The sequence below is a fragment of the Vombatus ursinus genome, unplaced genomic scaffold (genome assembly GCF_900497805.2).
Source record: "Vombatus ursinus unplaced genomic scaffold, bare-nosed wombat genome assembly UNPS02014798.1, whole genome shotgun sequence".
Classification (NCBI taxonomy): Eukaryota; Metazoa; Chordata; class Mammalia; order Diprotodontia; family Vombatidae; genus Vombatus; species Vombatus ursinus.
This window is the reverse complement of record NW_020954576.1, coordinates 50,016,951-50,036,374: the sequence shown is the minus strand read 5'-3', so window position 1 is coordinate 50,036,374 and position 19,424 is coordinate 50,016,951. Positions and strand designations below refer to the sequence as shown.

General features: G+C 41.9%; 1 protein-coding gene across 1 annotated transcript in view; it reads right to left on the bottom strand.

The window, feature by feature from the left end:
- The window catches only part of REN (renin), a 32,007-nt gene that overhangs the window by 9,548 nt on the left and 3,035 nt on the right, over positions 1-19,424 (bottom strand). Inside the window, exons 2-8 of the mRNA XM_027871871.1 lie at positions 15,381-15,531; positions 14,279-14,402; positions 12,511-12,629; positions 10,591-10,787; positions 3,100-3,108; positions 2,139-2,258; positions 1,190-1,331 (exon numbers count right to left, since the gene is read on the bottom strand). Of these exons, the coding sequence (XP_027727672.1) occupies positions 1,190-1,331; positions 2,139-2,258; positions 3,100-3,108; positions 10,591-10,787; positions 12,511-12,629; positions 14,279-14,402; positions 15,381-15,531 (862 nt within the window). The remainder of the gene's footprint in view (positions 1-1,189; positions 1,332-2,138; positions 2,259-3,099; positions 3,109-10,590; positions 10,788-12,510; positions 12,630-14,278; positions 14,403-15,380; positions 15,532-19,424) is intronic.

Genomic DNA, 19,424 nt, shown 5'->3' with positions numbered 1-19,424 from the left:
ATCGGTGTTCCCTCTCTCAGCGTCTATCTGGTCTCAGGAACTTACACAAAGTCAGAGTAGAAAGCACCCTGAGAGGCCATTTAGCTTCACCTATAATCTGAATTAGGAAACTCTTCTGCCTCGATAGTAATGGTGTCAAAATTAAATAGAAAACTACAAAGTAAACTTATCTATGTGGTATTATATTTTTTATCTCTCTGTTAAACAAACGTTTGCCAGTTAGTTGTGCTCTATAGCATATCCATCAAATGATTACCAGGTGATGACATGCTTCCTCTGGTAATAGGGAATTTATTCTCAGTGGAGGCAGCACATTCCACTTTTTGGGCAGCCCTAATTTTTAGAAGAAAATGGCAAACCTTTCCAGTATATTTGCCAAGAAAACCCCAAATAGAGTCATGAAGAGTGAAACAACTGAACAACAACAATTTAAAAAAAATTTGGACATTTATTCTTATATTGAACCAAAATCTGGCTAGGCAACTTCCATTCATTGCTCGTAACAATGGCCCTCTGGGGCGAAGTAGAACAAATCTTTATTTCTCCCTTCAAATATTTTTTTGAAAAATTGCAAATTCCACCTGTTCCAATAGCTGGACATTATATTCTTAGCTTTTTTTTTTTTTTTTTTGACGAGGCAATCAGGGTTAAGTGACTTGCCCAGGGCCACACAGCTAGTAAGTGTCGCGTGTCTGAGGCTGATTTGAACTCAGGTCCTTGTGACTCCAAGGTCAGAGCTCCATCCAGTGCGCCACCTAGCTTCCCCAGCTGGATATTATAGAGAGGCAGATTTTGGCTCAATCTAAGGAAGAACTTTCTAATAGTTGAACTGCCTGAATAAATGGGAATGGCTATCTTGTCTAAGGTGGTAAGCTCCCTATCAATGGAAGTATTCCAGAAGCATCTGGATAAACACCTTTAAGGGATTCTATGGATTGAATTTCTACACAGGATAGAATGAAGACATCTGCAGTTCCTATAAACTCTGACATCTATGATAATCTAGGAGTAAATGTTGCATTTCTAGGGGGAGGGAAAGGCTAAAATGGGACAGCCACGTTTGGGATAACAACTAGCCCCCTGCTGCTATTTCCATTCTCTGGGAAAGGGACCTCAGGGCCCTGGTTCTTACCCAGCCTTTGTTTTTCTGTAGCCACCCACTCTCTTCTTCCCAGTTTGGCTTGCTCACCTGGTGCCCTACTTCCTTAACTCCCAGTGTCTTCATTAGTTTCTTCATAGAGCTGGTTGGACCTGTGATGAAGGAAGCTCCAGTGTCCACAGCTGCCGTGCAAATCTCCTGGCAGAACAGCACGTTGGACTTGACAGCCACCCTGTATGGGAAGGCCAGAGACAGAGGGCTCACAAACCAACAGAGTCAGCCACTGACCCCACCCCCAGAGACTTGGAGCCTCAGAGTAGGAGCTTAGGGACAGATCAAAGAACAAATATAGTCCCTGCCTTCAGGGAGTTGATATTTGGGTAAAGGAGGGGGGAGATGTAGTGCTCCAAATATATGGTAGAGTGATTCAGAAAATATACCATATAGATGGAAAATAGGTGAGCTGAAACTGGTGAGGCTTCCTAGAAGAAGGGGGACTAGAGCTTCCGTGGATTAGAGACAGAAGGAAGTCATTATGGCAATTAATGTTTGCAAAGCATTTCTTCATAACCACCTTATGAAGGAGGTACAGTAGAAGTACTGTTATTCCCATTTTACAGCTGAGGCAACTGGAGCTCACAGAGCATTTTACTTGCCCAAGGCCACGTAGCCAGTAGCTGTCAAATCCAGGATTTAAACCCAGGTCTTCTCATACCAATTCTAGCACTCTCTTATTTTTATCAAGCTGCCAATGCCTTGCATTGATAGGACCTCCCCATTCTCACCTTTCTCCAAGTACCTTGGGAATACTTCCTCTGCCTCTTCATCCCTCCTTTTCATGAATGAATATCTACTTGTGTTAATATCTATGGCAGTGGTCTCTACTGAAGAATATTAGTGGGCAGATAAGACAACCCAGAGGTGTCTGAATTTAGAAAAGTGCATGACGCGAGCTCTTGTGCTGGCCTACATGACCTATGTCTGAATTTCAGGGGCAGGGGGAGGTGGGATGAAATTAGAATCAATGGTGATTCCTGACCCCTTTATCTGGATGTGCCAGAAACCTGGACGGCTGATGTTGACATAGTGGAAGGTCCCTCGGTAATAGTTAGGGTCGGTGCCTCCTAGTACAATCTCTCCACCTGACAGATGTGAATTCCTGGAGGATAGATGACAGTCTTTTTTACACTGAGGCCCAAGGACCACAGGTCAAGGAAAAATTGGGGAAAGGAGCTGGAGAAAGACAGTCATGTCAACAAACATTTATTAAGCGTCTACTGAGTGTCAAGCGCTGTGCTAAGCATTGGAAAGGGCCATGGGAGACAGGAGGCAGTAAGCAGCGTGGGAGAGTAAGGGCAGGGAACATGCATTTCCCTCAGGAGCCCATCTCCTCCTTTCCCGGGTCACATAGTTGGGACCCCATGGGCCTGCTACTCCACTATATCCCTGAATAAAGAGCCCTTCTTCAGGGCCTCCAATAAGTGACCATTGAAACTTCACTTGAAAGACCCCGTTATGGGACAACTCAATTCCTCCCGAATCAGCCCATGCCACTTTTGGACAGGTCTAATTTTTCCAGGCTGGGTCAGCCCAACCTGACCCAGCAGTCACTGCAGGAATTAGTAGAAAAGGAACAGGGATGGAGATGTGCAAATGAGCACCATGAAAATGAGATGCAAATTAGCACTCATTCTCTTCCCATAGGCACTCTCAGGCACAGACCCCGTAGAGTGGGGCTTGGTGCCTGGGAAGATTCTGGGAAGGCTGAGGAGGAAGGTAGGTTAGGAATGCAGAGAACTGTGACCAAAACCGGGGAGGGGGGGTGAGTGGGGATGGCACAGAGAATATCAGCATGCAGCCTCTGATGAGCCCCAGCTATGGGCCTTTTTGGGGCCTCTCTGGGCTGGTAGAGTGTGTGACTTGGGGTCGTGCTACTAAGGAAGCACAGGGTCAGGGAAGCTGGAGGATCTGAGCCATGTCGGGTGGGCTTGTCTCCTCACTCGGAATTCCTGTAAAGAGACATGGAAGAGTTGAAGGCATTTTTTGGCCACTCCCATCCCTGGTCCCTTTCACAGTTACGATCTTATTTGACCCTCAGAATATCTCTAGCAGTGTGTTTTAACCACGGTACCGCACAGACTTCAGCACACATCTCACTGATTATTGCTCCCAAGTTTAGCTCCCTTGGAAAAGGGTAGGGTGTGTTTCAGAACCCAGAATGGGAGCAAGGTTTCACGTGAGTGTGTGCACTTGTGTGTATGCCTGCCACTGCGCGCATATGCCATTATAAACTCCCTCCTTTTCTCTGCACCTCCAACTCTCTCTGCCCTCAACCTCCTTCCTACTTTGTTGGATGTATGATCTATAATAGTAGAAGAGGCCACTCCTGCCAAAGGTGTAGATCATAGCCCACAACCCACAACCCATCTATGCTCCATTCAACTGTGGTTGAATGTACCTTCATTTCACTTCAAAATTTCTTTGCATCTTCACGGAATTATAGAATTTTACAATTTACAATTGGAGGCGACCTCAGAGGTCATCTAAAAGGTGTTGAGAGGTAGGTATCAAACACGGCCCCATGTGTCCCACAGTACTTGAGTTAGGAACCAGATTAAAATGTAATTGGAAAATATTTAACAAAATGAAAATAGAATAAAACACAGGTGATACCAATCTGTGGTTGTCTAAGTCAATATGTGACTCATAGGGATCCTTATGTATCTTTTCTATCTGAGTTTGGTACCACTGCTCTAGTCCAACCCATACCTGAAAGGCGTCTCCACTATCCCATATCTTACAAGTGTCCATTCAATCTTTGCTTTTAAGATCTTCAAGGAGAGGGAATCATCATCTCCCAAAGCAGCCTATACTACTCTCAGACAGCTCTCATGTTCCCCATTCCCTCCAGCCTAGCCTTCTTTTTTCCCAGTTAAACATTCATGACTCAAGATTCTCTACCACTGTGGTTGCCCTCTTTTGCTCCAGATTGTCAACATCTTCCTTGTCCTGTGGTTCCCAGAACCAAACAGACTATTCCAGATGTAGTTTTTCCAAGTCAGAAGACTGGTCAGTAGGACTATCACCTCCTTCTTCTTGGAAGCTATGCAGCCTCAAATCACAATTGTTTTTGGGCTGTAATATCCTCCCATGAATCCACTAATGCCCCCAAATTTTTTCAATAAAAGTACCACCCCCTATTTTGTACCTGCAAAGTTGATTTTTTTTAAACCATGCAACACTTTGTATGGACTCCTATTAAATTTCATCTTATTAGAGGTTCTAGTGCATTGAGATCTTTTGGGATCCTAGACTCTGTCATTTTACAGTGGCAATTATCCAATCCCAACTTTGTGTCATCTACAAATATGATAGCCACGCCCTTTAGATCCATTCTTTCTCCTTGCTGTCCAGTCATAGAGGAAGAACGATCTCTCCTCCCTTCCAAGGCTAATACCTCTACCTCTTGATTCCCATCAAACATTTCCTCTCAATTTTTCCATCTCTTCTTCTCCACTGACTCTCCTCTGCCCACAAACAACTCAGGTCTCTTTTTAAAGTATCTCTTTTTAAAAAAATTAAAAACAAATTCTTACTTACAACATCACTAATGTGAAAATGTTTAATAGGAATGTATATGTATAACCTATATCAGATTGTGCACAATCTTGGGGAGGGAGGTGGGGAGGGAGAGGGAGAAAAATTTGAAACTCAAAAGCTTATGGAACTGATTGTTGATAATTCAAAATAAATTAATAAAAAATTAAAAACAGCTACATAAATTTCCCTTGAACTTTGCTATGCTGGAGTTATCACTCTGGTTTTTTTCTTCTTTCACCAGCAATTTCTCACCCTCTCGGCCTTCTTTTCCTCATCACTCAATGTCTCTTTAAATCATACAGGGTGATATTTCACTCAGTCTTTTTAACTCCTTATACCCTGGCTTCTACTAATGTTAACTTTGTCCTTGTAATACTAGGATTATCTTTGCAAGGTCAGCAGTGATCTTCTAATCCTCAAACCCAATGGTTTTTCCCCAGCCCTCATTCTCCTTGACCTCTCTTCTTTGTTTGACCCTATTGGTCCATTCAAACCTTTCTCCCTCTGGGCTTCCATGATACAGCATTGACTTAGCTCTCTTGCTACTTCCCTGGTCACTTCTCTGGGCCTTTTGCCAGCACAAGTTCCTATCCATAATAATATACACCAAGACTCCGTGGTCAACCCTGATTTTTTGTTTCTTCTTGGTTTATATTCTCCTTCAGATTTCTCATCCATTCTCATGGCTTCAACTGTCACTTCTATGCAGATGACTATCACATCTCCCTCTCTACCCCAATTTCACTCCATCTGTCTACTGGATGGACATTTCTATCGACATGACCTCAAATTCTTTGCACTCTCTAATGTACTTGTGTGATGTCATGCTTTGCAATTTATCTTGTCTGTGTCTTACTCCCCAACTAGTCTGTTAACTCCCTAAAGTGAGGAACTGCATCTAACCTAACCTTTATAATTTCTCCAGCGCATAGCACAGTGCTCTGCATCCAGCAAGAACTTTAAAAATGCATGTCAAATGAATGTTGTTGCATGAATCCAGAGTTCTGAAGGATAGGGATAGGAACCACATTGATCCCATTGGTATAGGGGTCTCCATGGTAAGGGAACTCCCTCTGCCTACTCAGTAATCTTAGTGAGCTATCCAGAGCAACTGAAATTCAAATAAGGCCATTAAGCAATACATAAGGATATAGGGATTTGGAGTGCATATTGACTTGGAAAACCACGTGTTAACATTATCTATGTTTTACTATATTTTGTTTTGTTAAAAATTTCCTAATTACATTTTAATCTGGTTAGACTATACTCTAGAGCAGGGGTGGGAACCTGTGGCCTCAAGACCACATGTGACCTTCTAGGTCCCCGGGTGCAATCTTTTGACTGAATCCAAGTTTTACAGAAGAAACCCTTTTATTAAGGGTTAAACCCTTATTATTATTACTTTATTATTACTTTATTATTATTACCTTATTATTAAACCCTTTAATATTAATTAATATTAAGAGTTAAACACTTATTATTACCTTATTATTATCATCACCTTATTATTAAACCCCTTAATATTAATTAATATTAAGGGTTAAACCCTTATTATTATCACATTATTGTTATTACCTTATTATTATTACCTTATTATTAAACCCTTTAATATTAATTAATATTAAGGGTTAAACCCTTATTATTATCATCACATTATTATTATTACCTTATTATCAAACCTCTTAATATTAATTAACATTAAAGGTTAAACCCTTATTATTACTTTATTATTATCACCTTATTATTAAACTCTTTAATAAAAGTTTGTTCTGTAAAATTTGGACTGATTCAAAAGGCTGCACCTGAGGACCTAGAAGGTCACATGTGGCCTTGAGGCCACAAGTTCCCCACCCCTGCTCTAGAGTGTTGTGACAGCATGGGAGACTGTGTTTGACACCTTTGGCCTAGAGCACTGGGTGGTTAAGTGACTTTCCCAGGGTCACACAACCAATATATATCAGATGCAGCATTTGAACCCAGGTCTTCCTAGTTGGCTCTCCATCCACTATGTCTGTCTCTATTCTGTCTCTCCAATGTGTCTAGAGCCAAACTAATTATCTTTCCATCCATATTAGTCCATCCCTTCTGGATTTCACTGCTTCACTTATCAGGGTATCACTACTTTCCCATTCACCCATGCTAAAAACTTAAGAGTCATCCTTGACTCCTCTCTCGGCCCCTTCTGTCATTATTATGTCCTTCAGAGTCTTTCTTTTTCATGTTTCCAGAATCCATCTTCCTCCCTTTCCACTGCCACTATCTCAGCTGCCATTCAATCCAGGTCCTCATCATCACACCCCTGGACTATTTAATAGCTCCTTAATTGCTTTCTCTGCCTCTCGTGTCTTTCCCTTCCAATCCATCCAAGGCAGAGCAGCTGCCAGTTTAATTTTCTAATAATTCAGCTTTCTGTACATGATTTCTTCTTCCCTCATCTCCAGTTCAAAACCCATCAATAGCTGCTCCTTATTCATGAGACCAAGTCCAAATGCTTCATCACGGCATTTAAAGTAGCTTACCTCTTAATAGCTAGCATTTTCCTCTTCAATCTTATCTCCTACTATTCTCCAAAACAAATCCTCTACTCAAACCTTATTTTCCCCCCAAACATGGCATTTGCCTTTCTGCCTCAGAATTCTTTGAACAAAGTTTCCTCCCCCCTTCCCTCCTATCATCTAAGATCTACCATTTCTTCAAATCCAAAGTCTAATGTCTCTTGTGTCTGGTGGCCTTCTACAAGGGCTCCAGCTCCCAACCCAGTGATGGTTCCTCCTAACACTTAGAATCCAAAACTGAAAGGGAGCTCAGGGATCTCATAATCCATCCATTTTACATATGAAAAAACTGAGACTCACAGAGGTTATAAACTTATCTCAAGGCTACTTAAGTAAGTAGCAGAGCCAAGATTCAAACCTAGGTTTTCTGACTCCACTTTGACCTCTTTTTAGCTTATATACTGCTTTCCCATAATGGTCATTGTCACTCTTACCATATGCTATTTGGTCTTGTTAAGTAGTTAGGTTTATCAGTCAAAAAGAGTGCTAGCTTTAGAGTTGGAAGACTTGGGTTCTAACCCTAGTTCTACCTGTATGGACTTGGGGAAATCATTTAACTTTCTGTGACTCAATCTTCTCACCTATAAAATCAAGGTTTAGTCTAGACCAGAGGTTCTTAACTTTTTTGTGTATGTCATGGATGCCTTAAGTAGTCTGATAAAGCCAATGGATCCCTTCTTAAAATAATATTTTCAAATGTATAAGATGCATATGACTTCAAAGGAAACCAACTATTTTGAAATAAAGGGTTTTTGTTTCCATCCTAGGTTCATGGATGCACTGAAAACTATCCACAGACCCCTTCTGGGTTCCAGAAATCCCACCTCCATCCCCATGAAGATGATATCTAAGATTCCTCCCAGTTGAAAAATCTATGATCCTATGTGCATATAATGCCTCTTTAGCTAGGACTTAGAAGGCCTAAGATGTTGTATTATCCTTCTTTAGTCTCCAGTGTGTTGGGTCATAAAACCTCACATTTTTAGAGTTGATCAAACTTTCCTCATGGCAATTCTGTAATGCAAGGATTCTTATTATCCCCATTTTACAGATGAAAAAAACTAAGTCTCAGAGAAATGTGATAACTTGCCCAAGATCTCCAAATTAATAAGTACTGTAGGTAGGTGTTTCAATTATAAGTCCAGTGCTCTATTCACTATGCCATGTCAGTAAACAGAACTTGGTGGAAATGTCAATGATGATTGATGGTCATGGGAAGGGGAAAGAGTTCTATGAGAGAATTTTGGTCCCTGTGTGGCTATATATGTGCATGAGTTATGTGTGTATGTGTGGGTTTGTATCCTGACATATATGTCTGTCTTTGTGTGATCTATAGAATGTTTTAGTCATTAGGGACCTCAAAGATCATCTAATCTAAACCTCTCATCTTTCAGAGAGGGAAAGTGAGACCAAGAGAGGAAAAAGGATTTGTCTAACAGGGGTGGGGAACCTGTGGCCTCAAGGCCGCAGGTTCCCCACTCCTGGGACTCTGGGATATACATTTGGTCACTGAATAGTTATCTAGCACCTACCAGTAAAACACTGTGTTAATCTCTGGCTATATTGTTGAGTTTTGTTTTGTTTTGTTTTGTTTTGTTTTGGGGGGGGGAGGCGTGTATTAAAGACCTTCGATTTAACTGATCTATGGAACTCCTGATGAGGGGAGAGCAGTCCCTCCATCAAAGCAGATTGGCACTGGTCTGTTGCTTACAGTTTTAGGGAGTTGCTCAGTGCTTCCCAAGAGGTGAAAGTGATTCACTCCAAGTTACAGAGTAGGTGTCAAAGAGAGAACTTAAACCCAAGTCTTTCAGACTTTAGAGTTCAGCACTCTTACCCACCATCCTGCATTACTTCTCATGCACACACACACACACACACACACACACGCATATCTATAGAGATTACAGAACATCACAAAATTTCCCCTGCCTAGAATATCTTTTCCATATACATCTTTACCATATATGTAGGTAAACACCGTTCTTGGAGCCAAAAGATCTGGGATTTAGTTCTGGCTTTGGGTAAGTAAAAACAGCAAGGTGCACTGGAAAGAAGACTGAATTTTCAATCAGAAGACCTGAGTTTGAATCCCACTCTTCTAACTCAACTGTGTGACCTTGGGCAAATCTAAAAGGCATAATATAAAGAACCTTCGACCTGGAGTCAGGTGAGAACAGGGTTTGATTACTACCATGCAGCATGGCATAGTGGAAAGAACACTTGATTTGGAGCTAAATGTTCTCCATTTGAATCTTGGTTCTACCCCTTAACCTGTGTGATCTTGGATAGGTTACTTAACCTTTTGGCCTCAGTTTCCCCATCTGCAAAATGAAGGGGTTGGACTCAATGACCTCTAAGTTCCCTTTCAGCTCTAAACCTATCATCTCATGATAACTGTATGACTAGGGGCAAGTCGAAGTTATCCTCTCTGAACCCCAATGTCCTCATCTGTAAAATGGGGCAGGGATAATAACATCACCTCACATGGCTGTTGTAAAGATCCCACAAAACACCATGTGCCAAGCACTTCATAAACCTTAAGTTGTTTCAACAGCACTTTACAGTTCTCAAACCACTTTCCACAGAACAACAATAACAAGGTGCTCTCCCTCTCGGGGCCTCAGTCTCCTCATCTGTAAAATGATGCTACTGGACTAGATAATGTGTTCTTAACCTTTTTTGTGTCCTAGACCCCTTTGTCAGTCTTGTGTAGCCTAAGGATTCCTTCTTAGAATAATGTTTTGAATAATTGAAGGAAATGATAAATTAAACGTAATTTTTTTTCCCATCCAAGTTCATGAATCTCCTGAAATCTATCCACAGAATCCTGGGAGATTCATGGACCCCAATTTAAGAACCCCTGAACTAGATGATCCTAGGTCCTTTGACTTCTAGGTTTTATAATCCTAATTGGCTTCATCTATAGGAACTTCAGTTTTCTTCACCTTTAAAATGAGGGTAATAACCCATGCCCTATCTTTCTCACAATGTTATGTAAGGAGCAAATAGATGGGTATAAAGTGTTTTTATAAAGTGCAAAGCTTAGACAAAGGTTAAGTTACACATACTTGTGTGGATGTACAAAACCATGTTTTCTCAAGCTAAATAAATATAACTTTTCCATGATATCTCATTATGGGATGCCCTCCCATTAGCATGGGCCAAGGGTTCAACTGTCTCTCTGAGGAACTCTGGACTCCACAGAGGTTTCCCCAGGCTTTTGGAAATGAGACCTCCTGCCCATCTTGCTCCAGCAGAGAGGATGGTCATAGGCACAACTCCCCTTCTTTCCTCCTACTTGGAGACTGGAAGCCCATCCCCAAAGAAAAGCCTCACCTGCTGTAGTAGACAGAGAAGACTTCTTCCTTCAGCACCCCTTGGGAAATGATGTTGTCAAAGATAGGAAGGATTCCGCTCATTGATCGGGCAGGGTAGCCCAGGCCCAGGACGCCATCGAACCTGGCCAGTCCAAAGGGCATCAGGGGCAGCTCTGTGACCTCACCAAACAACTGGGTCATTTTGATCCCACCGACCTATGGATAAAGAAGTCAAAGAGCTGGCAGGCAGGCCAGGCATATTGCCAGGACAGCCAGGCCTGGGGATGACCCTGGGCTGCAACAAATCAAGATATTGGTCCCTGATTTGGGACACAGAGAGTTAGATCTGGAGGAATTGGGGAGGGAAAAGAAGAGAAATTGGTAGTAGGAAGATAGGTTTAGAATCTGAAGGAACTATTGAGGTCATCTAGTCTAACCTCCTCATTTTACAAATAAGGAAACTGAGGCCCAGAAGATTAAATTACTTGCCCAAGGTCACATGATAAGCACCAGGGTTCAGATTTGAACCCAGCTTTTTAAAACTCTAGAGCTCCCACCTAATCCACTCTGGTCACATCATTCCCCTCACCACATGGGTTTGCTTGCTTGACAACCTAACTCATTTACCACTTCCTACGTGCCCCCTAGGCTCTAGGCTGCCCTTTTAGGATTTCCTATCCCCTTCCAGACTGCCCTTGCTATCCATCAAAACCTGATGTCAGCTGGATCAAAACGTTAATGGAGTTGTGGGTCGCACAGTAAAGTTGTGCTGGGCCTTCTCCCTCAGGAATGACCTGGCCTAAAGTCACCCCAAGAGATCAGGGCCTAGAGGAACAATAGGATGAGAGGGACAGGTTGGACTGTAGGCCAAATTGGAATAAGTTAAATCTGTTAGTCTACCTTTCGCTTCCTTCTCCACCTCCTTCCAGTACTCTCTTCTCCCTACTATATCCCTAATGCCTTCATTCCTCTCCCAAAGATTCCCACCCAGCCACAGCCCTAAAGCACCCACAGGGCATTGGTCCAAGCTTCAAATTTTACCCATTTCCTTTCCCCCCCAAGTCTCTCTTCCAAAAAATGCTCCTTTCCTGTGAGTCATTTCTCAGGGCCTTCCTCTCAGCTAAGGGACAATAGGTGGATCCACACAGCAAGTCCATCTTTGCCTAAAACCTTAGTTAGCCTGTAGCTTACCTCTCCAAGCTAACATGGTGCCCCAGCCCACTCAAAACACTAGTGCCCTCCCAAAGCTCTTAAGGAGATGAGGATAGCGGGGATTTTAGAAACAGTGAAGAGATGTGGAGGAGGGAGATTTTTAGTCCTCTCAAATCATATCACAAGGGGGAAAGATCAAGGAATGAACTAGAACCTCTAGGTAATTTGACCTTAAGTGAATCACATGCAAATTGTATGCAAAATACTATGCAAATCATTAAGATTTTCTTTTTGGGTCAGTTTAGCCTTCTTCTATAATAAGTACATGGGCTACATTGCTGCTCCCCAGTGACCAGGCAGAAGCAGCCAAACTCTATTGTTATCTGCCTCCCTAGGTGGTTTCTTCTGTAGAAATGTGATCAATTTATTATTAAAATATGTATTTCTACCAACTTTAAAACAATGGTATCCATTCGTATTGACTGGATTCAGCTATGGAGTAAACAGACATGCTTTGAATGGTTATTTCTGTTGTTAATTTCTGAACATGAGAACAGATTCTTTCCTTGAAAATTTTCAAACTGATGCACAAATAAATGCTTATTAAATTGAGTGGAGGATTAATTTCAGCCAGAAATTTCTTAAATGCCAATCAATAGTGTCTCCCTAGGTTTTGAGAATAGACCTGCATCCATTCCGTCTCCTCAAGCTTCCCCCTCCCCCACAAGGATTCCTCCAGGAACTTAAAATTGGTAGCGGGAGCATTCATTCCTTGGGAGGGACTCACAGTCACTGTATCCTGGCTCAGGAAGCCCTTGACTTGGCCCGATGCATAGTGGATGCCGAATTCAGTCCCATTCTCTTTATAAGTAGAGGATTTGGAGGAGTCGTATTGACTATGTAACACTGGTAGAGAGACACAGACCCAGGTGTTAGAAGAGGGAACCAGGTAGAGCAGAGAAAGTAGGAATGTACTCAGGATGGAAAGACTAGACCCTCTTCCCTATCACTAACCGAGACCTTGGACAAATCACTTCTCCCTGGATTTCAGTTTCCTCATCTGTCCAAAAAGAGGGTCAATAGATAATCTCTACCATCCTTCCATACAGTCTATGATTCTGCAGTCTGGAGGGTTGAAAGCTTTGAACATGTGCCTAAAAGCATCATGGCTTAATAGATAGCCTGTCCAAAGCAAAGAAGACTTTGCTCTAACACAGATTGGCTTCTTGACCTCAAACACATCATTTACTTTCTCAGGGCTCAGTTCTCTAAGACTAAAGTTGCAGAGAAGGTGCCTCCTTACACTGGTAGAGGGAATTTCTTCACCTGGGAGTACCCCGTATCAATGAAATCCCAGGTCAATCCCTATCCCTTAATAAAACAAAAAAAAATTACTGAACAACTACTATGTGCCCCATACTTTGACAGAGCCATAACTAGGATTTTTTTTTCAAATGCTGCAACCCAATGTCCGCTGCAGTCAGCATGAAGGGTGACTTTAATTTGGGAGGTAGATTGTGACATTCCCCGTGGTGGACACACAAGATTTGGGAACACCAGTGCTGATTCTGGGCACTACTTAGGTAAATGCTGGGTGTTTGTAGGGCTCACCCAGCCTGCTATTCTCTAGCTTCCTATTTTATCTCATTATTCTTGCTAGCTAAGCAGTTAGGTGATGTTTACATATTGCTGAAGACTGAATGTACTCTCAATCTACGCCTAAGTCCCACTCACCTCACCCTGGTTAAGCCTCTGTACTCTGTTCAAGGATTTCTGTTCAGCTTTATTCCATTGTTTAAATGAATCAGCTTGAAGCATCTCTAGTCTTGTGGTGAGGGTGGGGATGGGAAGTACACAATATACACTTGATTAATGCTTGTTGATTGACAGGTTGTCAAAGATAGGGGCTAAGGACCTGTGACAGACACTAAGATGCTGTTGATGGACTCCTAATTGCTAGGAATCATGGGAGCTCCTTGAATGGAGGTTAAGTGCTAAGAATGGGGTTTGGTCTAAGTGTCAATGAGAAAGGGCTAAGTGCCAGGGATGGCAGGTAAATGTAGGTAATGAGAGGGGCCAAGTTCCTGGCGGCACTGTTAAATTGATGCCCTGGGGCCTGAGCACTGAGAATGGGAGTGTAGCGACTTGAGGCAAAGAGGAGGGAGGAGGAGAAGCTTAGGAATTCTGTCTTGTTGCAGGCTGGGGAAGACCCATACGTGTGTCCTTTGGGTTGGCCAGGACCTCAAATGCTTCCTCAGGGTATCAGATTTGATTCCTTATTTTCCCCCCTTGTTATCATTTTGGCATTTCTGACTGAACAAACAAGAAGCTGGGAGTCAGGACTCCTGGGCTCTGTACACAAATCTGATAGCTCTGGGCTTTCATTTCCCCATCTTAAAAGTGAGAATTATCCCCATCCCTTTTGAAAGGGTGGATGAGTAAATGGGAGGATAGGAGGAAAAACGCTTAGGTTTAGGATGGTTTGGGGCCAGGCACAAGATTGGACTCCTAGACAAGAGAGACTAGACCTTAGTACTCCAGTGCTAGGATCTTACCACATGCTGTGTAGAGTGGACTACATCTGCTGGAGGGCACCCAAAAGTCAGCAGAGCCCGTATCAAAAACAACTTGGAAGGTTTGGGGTGGGTTGCCGATATTGACTTCACCATAATACTGGGTCTGTGGGGATGAAAAAAGAGAGATGGACTGAGGGCAAATCACCTCATTCCCTTGGACCTCAGTTTTCTCATCTATAAAATAAGCAGGTTAGACTAGATGATCTCTTCAGGGCTCTTCCAGTTCTGAAATGCTATAGAACGGTATGCTGGAAAGTGTGAGGGCTGTCCTGCTTTTAAATTCCAGCTCTCAAAAACTAACTGTGGCCTTGGGCAAGTCAATTAACTTTGTTGAGTCCCAGGTTCCTCATCTGTAAAACGAGAATGATAGTACTTGTACTACATACTACTAAGGATAACCAAAAACATACTATAAACCTTTAAGCGCTATAAAAACGAGTTATTGTTGTCATTCTTGCTTTTTGGCTGCTTACGGTATTTTTTTTTCTTTGACCTAGAAGCTCTGGGTTTTTATTATAATATTCCTAGAAGTATTCATTTGGGGGTTTCTTTCAAAAGGTGACCAGTGGATTCTATTTCCACGCTGGCTTCTGATTCTAAGAGCTCTGGGCAATTTCTCTGAAGATTTCTTGAGATATGATATCTAGGCGCTTGCTTTTTTTGTCGTGGTATAAAGGTAGTTCATTGATTCTTAAATTTTTTTCTCCTTGATCTGTTTTCCAGTTCAGTCATTTTTACTATGAAGTACCTTAGATTTTTCTCCTTTTCTTTTCAGTCTTTTGACTTTGCTTTAATATTTCTTATTGTCTCATGGAATCATTGGCTTCTATTTAGTCCATTCTAATTTTCAGGGAGTTTGTTGCTTGGGCAAGGTTTTGTACCTCTTGTGCCAAGTTGTTAAATCCCTTTTCTTCTTCCATAGCTTTTATTTCTTTTCTAATTATTTTCCTCTAGTGCTATCATTTCACTGACAAAAACATTTCTTAACTATTTTAAACTCTTGCTTCATATCTTCCAGACATTCTAGTTGAATTTGTGCCCATGGGGAGGAAAGGGAAAGGATGAATATTAGAGGACTTACATCTTCAAAATTAGTGAGGACAACAGGGGATATTACATTAAGCAGGGACAGCTGCTTGACATATGTATTCCATTCCATGTTGAAATTCTCCAAATCCTTGCCCCTGATCTTCATGTTTTCCTGGATTGAGGTCATTTTCTTGAGAACAATCCTGTCCGGGAATAGAGGGAAGAAAAAAATAAGAATATTAGAGTCTCTCAAGGTCCCCTAGCCAATCCCTTAAGATTATTTCACTCATTCCCTTGCCCCAAGTCAAGACTACCCCTAACCTCTCTATCCAGGCATTTGAGAGCTGGGTCTGTTTCTAAAGACCTCTAGAGAAATTCTAGGACAGAGGTGTCATGGGTAGTGTTGCGTGAACCAGATTAAAATGTAATTGGAAAATGTTTAACAAAATAAATAAAAAATACAATGAAACATAGATAATGCTTATGGTTTTATAAGTCAGTATGTGACCCTCAGGAATCAGTCTCTATTGGAGTTTGACACCACTGGTCTAAAAATCTCCTTGGGCTCACTTATTCAAGGATTTTTTTTCCCCTCTCATTTAATCTAAATCATTCCTGCTTCATTTTCTGTGTTGAGATGAAAACTGCAATGCCCCTCACCTCCATATACTCACCTGCCACTGCCCTTAGAATTGCTTCTTCACAAGGTAACAGAACATAACTCTTCCATAGATAAAGACAGTGATATGTGTGACCACTAGGGCTGAGTACTGTAGCCTTTGGGGATAAGCTAAGTATTAGAATGGATAGAGTGCTAGACTTCAATTCAGGGAGTTCTGAGTTCAAACCCCACCTCAGACACTTACCAGCTTTGTGATCACTGGCAAATCATTTAGCCTCTTCCTGTACATAAAATGGGGATAATAATAACATATACCTCATAGTTGCGAGAATTAAATGAGACAATATAGCTAAAGTATTTTGAAACTTTAAAGCACGGTATAGATGTCAATTATTATAATTATAGTATATATTACATATAACAACTATTATTATTATTGGCAAGGTTTCTGTATTGGATGTTTTTGTTTAATTGTTAAAAAGAAGGAAACGACCATTTTGTTCAAAAACATCACTTAAACATTAAAAAAGGAATTATCTTCACGAGAGTTTTATGAGTCCATTCCTCCTCTCCTCTCTCTCTCTAGTCAGCCTAAATAAACTAATCCCAATAAAGTAGTGGTAGTGGTACAGGGGGAAGAGATTGGAATTTAGAATCAGAAGACCTAGGTTCAAATTCCAACTTTGCTACTTATGACCATGTTATCTTAACCAAGTCACACCTTCTCTGGGCTTCAGTTTCCTCATCTGTAAAACGAGGGGATTGGGTTAGTTTATCTCTAAGGTACCTTCCAGCTCTAAATCTTCTCTCCCATAATTTATTATTCTTTTTCATAGAAAATACACTCAACACCAAGAGACTTAAGGAAACAAGGGATCCTGACTTATTATTCTTATCAGTGGCATGGCCACAGAATTTCCATCTGCCTCCAGCACGGGCAGAATGCTCTTACTGACTTCTTAGACAAATGTCAGAAGCTGGGTGGAGAACCGGGGACAAAGAGGGATAATGCAGAAGAAAGGTTTGGGTTAGAAGACGGTTCTTTTTTTTTTTCAAATGCTACAACCCAATGCCTGCTGCAGACAGCATGAAGGGTGACTTTAATTTGGGAGGTAGATTGTGACATTCCCCATGGTGAAAAAAAAAATCACTGAAGATTCAGTCATTTGTTAGAATCCCCCATAACAATGACAACAATGACAACAAACCAGGCAGAGGTCTAAAGGGCACCTGGCGAAGTGAGGAAGAAAATCCAGGAAGCGGGGATAGTGGTATTGAGGAGTTGAGAAAGAGGTGGTGCTACATGGGAACAGTAGGTGGCAGCAGATACTCACAGCAGGCCAGCACTAAGGCTCTGGCTGTCTGGCACTCAGCTGTCAAGTTGGGTGTGCGAGTGTTGAGGGAACTAGGTGATGGAGGGTCTTGTGGAAAAGAGTCAGCAGTTCCGTTGCTGGGACCCCTGATGCCTAAATGTGAAGAATGTTTGCCCCAAACGGTCAACTTCAATGTTACTTCCCTGACCAGCTGCTCAGACACTGCCTTGATGACCAAGGTGGTCTAAGGGTCACGGCTAGAAGGGATATTGGAGGCCATCCAGCCCAACCCTCTATTTTAGATGTGAGGAAGCTGAACTCATGAGACTTGCCCAAGGTCACATCCAAAGCAAGATTTGAGCCCAGAGGCTGTGCTTTGACTCTAGAGACAGTGCCCTCTTTCCACTGTATCAGTCACACTATCAATTGTCCCATTCCCCCCTCCACACCTAGGACACAATGCAAGAAATCACCCTGGTTCAAGTTGGGTTATGGGCTTTCCTCATACACAGTGGAGTCCTTTCCACTTGAAGAGGATCCTTATTTCAAACTTCTCCCAAATTCATATCCTAACCCCAAATACCCTCAACTCCAAACACACATTCATACAGGGGTGTGCTGATAAATGTTTAACAACCGGCTCTCGAGGTGGGGGTGGGGAATGTACATTAGACGTACTTTTAACATTAACTTTCATCATTAACATTTTTCTCCATCATGCTCTTAAGTCTAGACAATCAACAAAGTAATAAATCAAGCCCTGAATTGTAGTGTTGCCCATTTCTGAGGTGTAAATGCCTTCCTTGAAAATTAACAATCAGCTCTGAAGAGTCCATATAATTTGCTTAAGACATTTCCTTCATCTGGAATTCATCATGCTTTCTATTTTCTCTCTGCCTATTGAAAGTCTATCTAGCCTTCCAGGCCCTGCTCAAGCTCTGGCTCTTCTGTGAAGCCCTTTCCTAGCCCACCTTTTCCCCCCAGTATACTCTCCTCCCTTTAAATGCCCGTAGAAGTCACTTTCTGTACTACACAACATAACTTTTTTTTTTTTTTTTTTGTACTGGATATGAGATTTCACCCATGTAGGGAACTTCTCATTGTAGAAAGTCCCTCAGCTGATATGGCTCTCTGTGCCTGGGGAAATTGTCTTAGTTACATTTATAGAGTACTTTAGCATTTTATCTCATACTACCTTTACAACCACTTAGGGAGGAAGATGCTAATATTTCCCACATTTTACAGATGAGGAAACTGAGGCAGATGACAGTTGAGTGACTTGCTCAAGTATGCATAGCCTAAATATACATAGTCAATCTGTATCACAGGCAGGAATTAAGTCTGGGTCTTGCTCACTCACAGGACAGCTCTCCAGACACTAAACTTGTCTCAGTACTTTTTGTTTTTTAAATTAAATTAGTTAGTGGCTTCATACATATTGTTTCCAGGAACAAGCTGGAGCCAGCTCTAATTGGCTTACAAGAGCTGATTGTTAATTTTCAGTGTGATCATTTACACCTCAGAAATATGCAAATACTACAAATCAGGGCTTAATTTCTTGTTTGTTGATTGTGCCTAGACTGAAGAAAGTGAAGGAGGAAAATGTTAAGAACGCAGATTACAATCTCCCGAGGGTACATTTCCCCCCACCCCACTCCAAGTCAGATGTTAAATATTTATTAGGACACCTCCAATTATTTCTCTAACTAGATGTAAACTCCTTGAAGGCAGGGCCCAACCTTCTCCCAGCACACCTAGCAGAGTTCTATGCAAATTAGACTATTATCTCTCCACTTCATCTTTCATTCTGTTGCAAAAATAATCTTCCTAATCCACATTTCTGACCAGGTCGACTCCCCTCCCTCCTTAAAAACCCAAAATGGCTCCCTATCGCCTTTAGGACAATATACAAACTCTAAGCCTGCCATTTAAAAGCCTCTGCAAACTCATTCCAACCCACCTTCCCAATCTTATTTCATGTTGTTCCCCCGCTGTGCCAAGCTTGAACTGTCAGCATTTCCCCAGACTCCACATGACACCTCTCTGTGCTTGCATCCCTAAGATCACATAAGTGATCCTCCACAAATTATTCTGGGTGCATTCCCTTTTCATTCCTGGCTTTCAGAATACTAATCTTCCTTCCAAAAACAGCTCAGCCTCC